The 9,877-nt window shown below is 45.5% G+C and overlaps 1 protein-coding gene across 1 annotated transcript; it reads right to left on the bottom strand.

Moving 5' to 3' along the window:
• Positions 1–1,831: 1,831 nt before the first annotated feature.
• On the bottom strand, positions 1,832–2,340 carry LOC102134187 (small ribosomal subunit protein uS11-like). The gene has a single exon (XM_045392040.3). The coding sequence runs from the start codon at positions 2,324–2,326 to the stop codon at positions 1,871–1,873; it is 456 nt and encodes a 151-aa protein (XP_045247975.2). The 5' UTR covers positions 2,327–2,340; the 3' UTR covers positions 1,832–1,870.
• Between the last annotated feature and the right edge of the window lie 7,537 nt (positions 2,341–9,877).

Raw genomic sequence — 9,877 nt, 5'->3', positions numbered from 1 at the left:
TGGGCAGATCATTTGCGATCAGGAGTTACAGACCAGCCTGGCCAATGTGGTGAAACCCCATCTCTACTAAAAATAAATAAATAAATAGGAGTCGTGGTGCATGCCTGTAGTCCCAGCTACTTGAGAGGCTGAGGCAGGAGAATCACTTGAACCTGGGAGGCGGAGGTTGCAGTGAGCCTAGATCATGCCACTTCACTCCACGCCAGATTGGGCGACAGAGTGAGACTCCATCTCAAACAAAATTTAAAAATAAATAAAAATAAATAACATAGGGGATGAAAAGTTCAATCTTCAGAAAAACTTAGAAATAATTCTCTTAATTATAACCAACTGGATCACACACAAATTCCTTTCATAAATTCATCCTTTGTGAACCTTATCACAACTTCTCAGAGCCTTGACGATATCCTTCAACTTTCTGCCTTGTCTTTCTTTTTCTTTTATTTTGTTCCTTTTTTTTTTTTTTTTTTTTTTTTTTTGAGACGGAGTCTCGCTCTGTCGCCCAGGCTGGAGTGCAGTGGCCAGATCTCAGCTCACTGCAAGCTCCGCCTCCCGGGTGCCTGCCATTCTCCTGCCTCAGCCTCCGGAGTAGCTGGGACTACAGGCGCCCACCACGTCACCCGGCTAATTTTTTTGTATTTTTTAGTAGAGATGGGGTTTCACCATGTTAGCCAGGATGGTCTCGATCTCCTGACCTCGTGATCCGCCAGTCTCGGCCTCCCAAAGTGCTGGGATTACAGGTTTGAGCCACCACGCCCGGCCTTTTTTTTTTTTTTTTTAAATAGGTCTCGCTCTGTCACCCAGGCTGAGTACAGTGGTAGGATCATGGCTCACTGCAGCCTGGACGTTGCAGGCTCAAGCAATCCTCCCTCCTTAGCCTCCCAAGCAGCTGAGACTACAGGCATGAGCCACCGTGCCCAGCCTGTCTTTCTTAAATAACTAGAGATTCTACTTTAGGACAAAAAATTACCATATCAGATTCTTTCTCATGCAAAATTATTCTCTTTTAAAAATCTTTCTTATGGACCAGGCACAGTGCCTCATGTCTGTAATCCCAGCACTTTAGGAGGCTGAGGCCGGCAGATCACCTGGGGTCAGGAGTTCAAGACCAGCCTGGCCAACATGGCAAAACCCCGTGTCTTCTAAAAATACAAAAATTAACTGGGTATGGTGGCACGCACCTGTAATCCCAGCTACTGGGGAGGCTGAGGCAGGAGAATCATTTGAACCCGGGAGGCGGAGGTTGCAGTGAGCCGAGATCACACCGTTGCACTCCAACCTGGGTCATAGAGTGAGACTCCATCTCAAAAAAGAAAAAATGTTTCTTACCAAAACTGCATCTTCACTCCCATGACGCTCTTCATCTCTCTCTCTCTCTCTCTCTCTCTCTCTCTCTCTCATACTTGCTGGTTCCTTTTTATCTTGTTTCTGTTTCCTTCCTGAATCCATATTTTGAAATAACCTTAAAATTATTCCTTTTTCTCAATAAATAATACATATTTCTGCCTTTGTTTTACATGAAGGCAATTTTTTTTTTTTTTTTTTTTTTTTTTTGAGACGGAGTCTCGCTCTGTCGCCCAGCCCAGGCTGGAGTGCAGTGGCGCGATCTCGGCTCACTGCAAGCTCCGCCTCCCGGGTTCACGCCATTCTCCTGCCTCAGCCTCCCGAGTAGCTGGGACTACAGGCGCCCACAACCACGCCCGGCTAATTTTTTGTAATTTTTAGTAGAGACGGGGTTTCACCGTGGTCTCGATCTCCTGACCTTGTGATCCGCCCGCCTCGGCCTCCCAAAGTGCTGGGATTACAGGCGTGAGCCACCGCACCCGGCCATGAAGGCAATTTATTAACAAAATATTTTGAGGAGTCTTGTTCACAGACAGTGACCATGGTGACCCCCCTTCCTGCGAGTGCTGTCAGAGGGGATGGGGGTGACGTCCTCAATCTGCCCGATCTTCATACCGGAGCGGGCAAGGGCTCTGAGGGTCGACTGGGCCCCAGGTCCCCGGTCCTGGGTCCTATTTCCTCCTGTGGCCTGGAGTTTGATGCGTAGGGCAGTGATACCCAGCTCCTTGCACTTCTGGGCCACATCCTGGGCAGCCAACATAGCAGCATATGGCGAGGATTTGTCTCGGTCCGCCTTCACCCTCATCCCACCAGTGACACGGCAGATGGTTTCTTTGCCAGAAAGATCAGTGACATGGACAGAAGTGTCACTGAAGGATGCAAAGATATGGCGGACACCAAATACATTCTCTCCTTCAGCCACCTGAGGTCCGAGGCTGATGACCTGTTCTTCCTTCTTTTCCTTCCCCTTTCGACGTGCCATTTCTGCACATCGTCTCCAGTCTCCACACCAGAAAGATTTGTGCCTTTCTTATAATTTTTCTCATAAAACACATCTTTTTGGTACACTTTATATACAGAATTATATATATTAATTAGAAGTTTAACTCTTTTTTTGAGACGGAGTCTTACTCTGTCACCCAGGCTGGAGTGCAGTGGCATGATCTAGGCTCACTGCAACCTCCACCTCCCGGATTCAAGTGATTCTCCTGTCTCAGCCTCCCCAGTAGCTGGGACTACAGGTACGTGCCACCACACCTGGCTAATGTTTGTATTTTTTTCTTTGGTAGAGACAGGGTTTTGCCTTGTTGAGCAGGCTGGTCTCGAAATCCTGACCTCTAGTGATCCACCTGCCTCAGCCAAAGTGCTGGGAATCCAGGCGTGAGCCACTGCACCCGGCCTAGGTTTAACTCTTGGTAATTTTAATTTCTAGCAAGCAATTTGAACGATCACATATCAGTATTTTATAGATGAGAACCATTTTGTGATTTGTAGAAACAGGTTTCTCTATAATTTTTTTTTTTTTTTTTGAGACGAAATCTTGCTCTGTTGCCCAGGCTATAGTGCAGTGGCACAATTTTGGCTCACTGCAACCTCTGCCTCCCTGTTCAAGCGATTCTCCTGCCTCAGCCTCCCAAGTAGCTGGGATTACAGGCACCTGCCACCACACCCAGCTGATTTTTGTATTTTTAGTAGACACTGGGTTTCACCATATTAGTCAGGCTGGTCTTGAACTCCTGACCTTAAGCGATCCACCCACCTCGGCCTCCCAAAGTACTGCGACTACAGGCGTGAGCCACCGTGCTCAGCCATAATGTATTTTTTTGATAGTGACTCTATTTAGTGAATCCAACAAGAGGACAAGCACAACCCTCCCCATCATTAAAAAAACATGAATTTGCACAAATCCCACTTGTGTTATTCACACATTCCACTTATTTAATGCTTTCTTTGATTTTGATACCAAAACTGTATACTGATATAAACTCCTAGGTGATGAAAAGATCATTGACAGAGCTGAGGATTTTTCATTGAAAACCCTAATCCAGGCAAATATATTAACTCAGTTCTAGGTACTGATGTCAAAAGGGGTTATGATATAGCAAGATACTAAATAACAAAGCTTCAAAACATTGAAAGCAACAGTTGACAGAAGTACAGAAGAAATAATTAATTTTACCATTATAGTGTAATTTTTTTTTTTTTTTTTTTTTTTTTTTTTTTGAGACGGAGTCTGGCTTGTCGCCCAGGCTGGAGTGCAGTGTCCGGATCTCAGCTCACTGCAAGCTCCGCCTCCCAGGTTCATGCCATTCTCCTGCCTCAGCCTCCCGAGTAGCTGGGACTACAGGTGCCCGCCACCTCGCCCGGCTAGTTTTTTGTATTTTTTTTTTTAGTAGAGACGGGGTTTCACCGTGTTAGCCAGGATGGTCTCGATCTCCTGACCTTGTGATCCACCCGTCTCGGCCTCCCAAAGTGCTGGGATTACAGGCTTGAGCCACCGCGCCTGGCCTATAGTGTAATATTTTAACATGCCTTTTCTGATAATTATTCAAACAGAAAATAAATTGGTAAGGATATAGATTTGAACTTCACAGAACATTATCTAATTGAGTACATATATGGAACACTGTATCCTCAGAATACATTCTTTTCAAGCATATGCAGAATATTTAATTTTTAAAAAATTAGGCCAGGTATAGTGGCTTGTGCTTATAAGAGATAGGAGGATCACTTGAGGCCAGGAGTTTGAAACCAGCCTGGACAACATAGCAAGACCCTAACTCTACAAAAGATTTGAAAATTTAAAAAAGTATCTGGATGTGGTGGTGCATGCCTGTAATCCCAGCTAGTTGGGAGGTTGAGGCAGGAGGATCCCTTTAGCCGAGGAGTTCGAGGCTGCAGTGAGTCATGGTTGTGTCACTGCGCTCCAGCCTGGGCAACAGAGTGAGATCCTGTCTCTAGAAAAAAAATTTTTTGTTTTTTATACATATACACTGATCACTTAATAGACTTAAAGTCTTTAAACACGTCAAATAATTTAAACATGTCAATCATATAGATCATTTTTTCAACTACAAATCAATGTAATTATTACTTATAATAACAAAAATATAAGTGAAAACTTCCATATGTTTGGAAATTTAAATGCACAAATTTAATAACACATAAGTCAAATAAATCACAAGGGAAATTATCAAATATTTAGAATTAGAATAATAACAAAAATAGCATCCTACAAAACTTGCAATATAAGGGTAAAATAGTATTTGTAGTAAAATTTATAGTGTAGTATAATTATAAATGTAAAAATGCTGAAAACTTATGTATCAAAAGAATGCATAACGTAGTTTTTATGTGTATTAATAGACCTAGATATATGTAGTCTTTTATGAAATTTAGGAAACCAAGAACAAATGTATTTATGTTCAGCAATTAGTTTCAATTTCTTATCTTATTTGGAAATGAACCAGACATTTATGAATATCATTTATCATAACATAACTTTAAGATTTCAAATTACACGAAAAGTTAATTTATAAATGTTTATCCTATTTACATTTACCTAATTTATTTTTAACAATTCACCTAGATGATTTATGAAAACTGAGATATTAGAAGAAGTCATCAACTTATTTCCTGACTAACTTTTTATTTATTTTTTTCATATGAAGGAACACTTCTAGAAGATACCTTTCTTATATTCTAATATAAGCATTTAATGTTTTCATATGCATCACACAAATATTGATAAGAATTCTCATCTTAATTTAGTTCAAAATGCTTTCTAATTTTACTGTGATTCTTCCTTGATTAAGAAGTTATTTTAAAGTGTATTGGCCGAGCACAGTGGCTCAAGCCTGCAATCCCAGCACTTTGGGAGGCCAAGGCAGGTGAATCACTGGAGGTCAGGAGTTTGAGACCGGCCTGACCAACATGGCGAAACCCCATCTCTACTAAGACTGGGTAATGTATGAAGAAAGAGGTTTCCTTGACTCACAGTTCTGCAGGATGGTTGGGGAGCTTCAGGAAACTTACAATCATGGCAGAAGGGCAAAGGGCAAGCAAGCACCTTCTTCATATGGCAGACCAGGAGGAAGAGAGCAAAGGGGGAAGTGCTACACACTTTTAAACAAGACCTCATGAGAACTCATTCACTATCATGAGAACAGCAAAGGGGAAGTTGGCCTCCATGATCCAATTGCCTCCCACCAGGCCCCTCCTCCAACACTGAGGATCAGAGCTCCGCACGAGATCTGAGTGGCCGCATAGAGCCAAACCATATCAGTCATCACTATGGCCATCCAGTGCCTCCCCTGTGGAGGACACCGAGCATGAATGCACAATGTGACACTCCTCCCACTCTGCCTGTTCCTGTTGTTCATCCACACACTCATTCCCCATAGCTGTGTCTCCCCATTCTTCCAAATTTGCTCCTTCCAGGTTCTCATCAACCGGTCAAACAGCCCCACCCACAACTCCATAGATATTCTTATTTCAGGTCTCTTCTGCCTCTACATGAAGCAGACAAGCAAGCTAACCGATCAGAGTTGTACCCACAGGAAGAATTTCTTCTCCACGCTGTCCTCTAGGGCCACCCTGAGCATGTTGTAGTGTAGCTTCAGTCTGTCTTCAGGTTCCATCAACACTGAACCAGCTCATCTAAGCACCAGACATAAGATTTTCCTTCTTTTGTCAGGTGGGGTGGGAAGTCCCATGCTGTCCTCCTGGAATCCCACCCACGTCTGGCCAGTTGGGTCAACTGTAACTCAGACTTCAGACTGACTTCACTTGTCACCCAGTTTACACAGCAAGGAGATCTTGATGGCAGCTGGGGTAGCTGACATCCATGTCAGCTCAGACTCCTAGGCAGTTATTCAATCCTCCCAAAAGTTCCTAATCCTTACACAGTATGGAGCCAAGTCCCTAAAGATGCTCATTGGTTCACAGTATTAGACTTAATGCCTAATTAAGGATGTTTTCTTGTGTGTACCTTTATACCTGGACTCCCAGTGTATTTTTGCTTTTGAATGAACTGATCCAGACATTCATGCTGCCTCTTAGGTTAACTGAACTGTCCTTTCTCAAGGTTTTAGAAACGGTCCCCATCTCTTTGGCAATGCATTGGCAAAAGAGTTAAAGGAACTACCATTAACTAATGGGCCCCTTTTGTAATATGTGATGACCTATTAATTTCCAGCCCTTCTAGGGAAGTCTATTACAGGAACACAATCCAGCCCCTTAATTTTCTGGAAAAACAAGCGCATCAGGTATCCCCAGCAAGGCCCAGATCTCTGTACAGAAGGCTAAGTATTTGGGGTATGTGCCCATTCCTGGGACAGGACTTTGACTCAGGAGTTAAAAGAGGCCATCCTGGCACTCCAGTCCCCTCAGACTAAGAAACAGGCCTTTAGGGGAATGGCTGGATTCTACTGGGTTTGGGCTCATAGCAGAACTACTTTATGAAGCTCTGAAAGGACGTGATCATGAGCCTTTAAATTGGGATGGAACCTGCAACAGGTATTCCTAACATTAGAAGAAAAGCTGGTAACAGCTCCTACTTTGGGACTCCCAAACATAGAAAAACTTTTCACCCTTTAGGCTGGGTGCGGTGACTCACGCTTCTAATTGCAGCACTTTGGGAGGCTGAGGCGGGCGGATCACGAGGTCAGGAGATCGAGACCATCCTGGCTAACCCGGTGAAACCCCGTCTCTAATAAAAATACAAAAAATTAGCTGGGTGAGGTGGTGGGCGCCTGTAGTCCCAGCTACTCGGGAGGCTGAGGCCGGAGAATGGTGGGAACCCGGGAGGCGGAGCTTGCAGTGAGCCATGATCACACCACTGCACTCCAGCCTGGGCGACAGAGCGAGACTCCGTCTCAAAAAAAAGAAAAACTTTTCACCCTTTAGATGAACTTTCAGATGCTGTACAGCTCCATCCTTTCATCTTGGCTAAAAAACAAAGGGTAGCTTTGGGCATCCTAAACCAGGGGCTCAGGAATGACCCTATACCAGTGGTTTACTTTTCTAAACTAGACCAGGTGGTGGCTGGGTGGCCAGGAGACTTGTGAGCTGTAGCCGCCACCACTATATTGACAGAAGCCAGTAAGTTTACCTTGGGACAACCATTAGATGTCATGATCCCCCCACCAAGTAGAGGGGGTCCTAGAGACAAAGGGACACCAATGGCTAACAGAGAGCTGGTTACTTAAATGTCAGGCCCTTCTGCTTGACACCCCAGATGTTACCCTTAAAGCATGTTGAGTTTTAAACTCTGCTCCCTTGTTGCTGGACTTCATGTCCCAGGAAAGAGATCCCCAACTCATTCACTCCTGTGTGGAAACCATAGAACAGACCTGCTCTAGCAGACCTGACCTCAAAGATGAGCCCCTGAGCCCCCTGCATACCCCTGATGTAGAGTGGCTCAGAGATGGAAGTGGTTTTATTCATAAGGGAGAAAGACAGACCGGTTATGCAGTAGTTAGCCAACAAGAAGGCATTGAGGCCAAAGCTTGACCTCCCCAGACATCTGCTCAAAAAGTGGAATTAATTGGTCTAATCAGGGTCCTCCGACTGAGAAAAGACTCAAGAGTCAACATATTTACCGATTCCAAATATGGATGCCTGGTGCTCCATACTCATGACGCCGTATGGAAAGAAAAGGGACCTCTAACAGCTAAGGAATCCCCCATACAGCATTGCTCTGAGATCCTGGAATTTTAGATGCTGTCCAGCTCCCAAAGGAGGTGGCCGTTACTCACTGCAGAGGACACCAAAAGGGGGACACCTCTATTATCCCAGAGGAAATGCTCTGATGGACAGAACAGCCAAGGCCACAGGTAAAGAACACCAGCGCTCCAGGCCATGGACTAATGCGGGCACTGCACCCACGCCAGCAGCACCTACTATACTCCAGGCCACGGACTAATGCGGGTACTGCACCCACGCCAGCAGCACCTACTATACTCCAGGCCACGGACTAATGCGGGTACTGCACCCACGCCAGCAGCACCTACTATACTCCAGGCCACGGACTAATGCGGGTACTGCACCCACGCCAGCAGCACCTACTATACTCCAGGCCACGGACTAATGCGGGTACTGCACCCATGCCAGCAGCACCTACTATACTCCTGAGGAAAGTAAATGGGCAGAACAGATGGGCTTACAAGGCCGGGTGTGGTGGCTCCCACTTGTAATCCCAGCACTTTGGGAGGCTGAGGTGGGTGGATCACGAGTTCGGGAGTTCGAGACCAGCCTAGTAAACACAGTAAAACCCCATCTCTACTAAAAATAGAAAGAAAAAAAAAATTAGCCGGGTGTGGTGGTGCATGCCTGTAATCCTGGCTACTCGAGGGACTGAGGGAGGAGAATCATTTAAACCTGGGAGGCGGAGGTTGCAGTGAGCTGAGATCGCACTGGGAGGGTTCACGCCATTCTCCTGCCTCAGCTTCCTGAGTCGCTGGGACCACAGGTGCCCGCCACCACACCCAGCTAATTGTATTTTTGGTAGAGACGGGGTTTCACCATGTTAGCCAGGATGGTGTTGATCTGACCTCATGATCTGTCCACCTCGGCCTCCCAAAGTGCTGGGATTATAGGCGTGAGCCACTGCGCCCGGCCAGAAGTGTCTAAATTCTTAAAGAGATCATTCCAAATTTTGGATTACCAATAAATCTTCAGAGTAATAATGCACTGTCCTTTACAGCTAAAGTGGTCCAGCGGGTTTCCTCAGCATTAGGCATTACCTATCACCTTCACTCCTCCTGGAAGCCTCAGTCCTCAGGTAAGGTGGAAAAAGCCAACCATGTTTTGTTGTTGTTGTTGTTGTTGTTGTTTGTTTGAGATGGAGTCTCACTCTGTCGCCCAGACTGGAGTGCAGTGGTGCAATCTTGGCTCACTGCAACCTCCGCCTCCCGGGTTCAAGCAATTCTCCTGCCTCAGCCTCCCGAGTAGCTGGGATTACGGGCATGTGCCACCACACCAGTCAATCATGTTTTTAAAAGAACATTAGCAAAACTCCATCAGGAGACCTCAGAGGCCAAGGTTTCCCTCCTACCCATAGCTCTTTTACACACGAGGATAGCTCCAAAGGGAATCTTAAAGCTTAGCCCGGTTGAAATGACTTACGGGAGGCCCCTTTTCACTTCAGACCTCCTATTTGATGAAGAGATGATTGAACGCTCATCCATTGGTGTGGCTGGGTTCTGTGTCCCCACCCAAATCTCATGTTGCGTTGTGGTCCCCATCGTTGGAGCAGGGGTCTGGTGGGAGGTGATTGAATCATGGCAGCAGACTTCCCCTTCCTATTCTCCTGACAGAGTTCTCGCAAGATCTGGCTGTTCGAAAAAGTATGTAGCACTTCCCCCTTCACTCTGTGTCTCCTGTTGGCCATCTGAAGATTTGCCTGCTTCCCCTTCACCTTCCATGATTGTGAATTTCCTGAGGCCTCCCCAGAAGCAGAAGCCTGTACATCCCACAGAACCATGAACCAATTAAGCCTCTTCTTTTTTGTTTTCTTTTTCTTTTCTTTTTT

This window comes from Macaca fascicularis, chromosome 5 (genome assembly GCF_037993035.2).
Source record: "Macaca fascicularis isolate 582-1 chromosome 5, T2T-MFA8v1.1".
Lineage (NCBI taxonomy): Eukaryota > Metazoa > Chordata > Mammalia > Primates > Cercopithecidae > Macaca > Macaca fascicularis.
The sequence above is the reverse complement of the archived record's forward strand: the minus strand, read 5'-3'. Positions and strand labels throughout refer to the sequence as shown.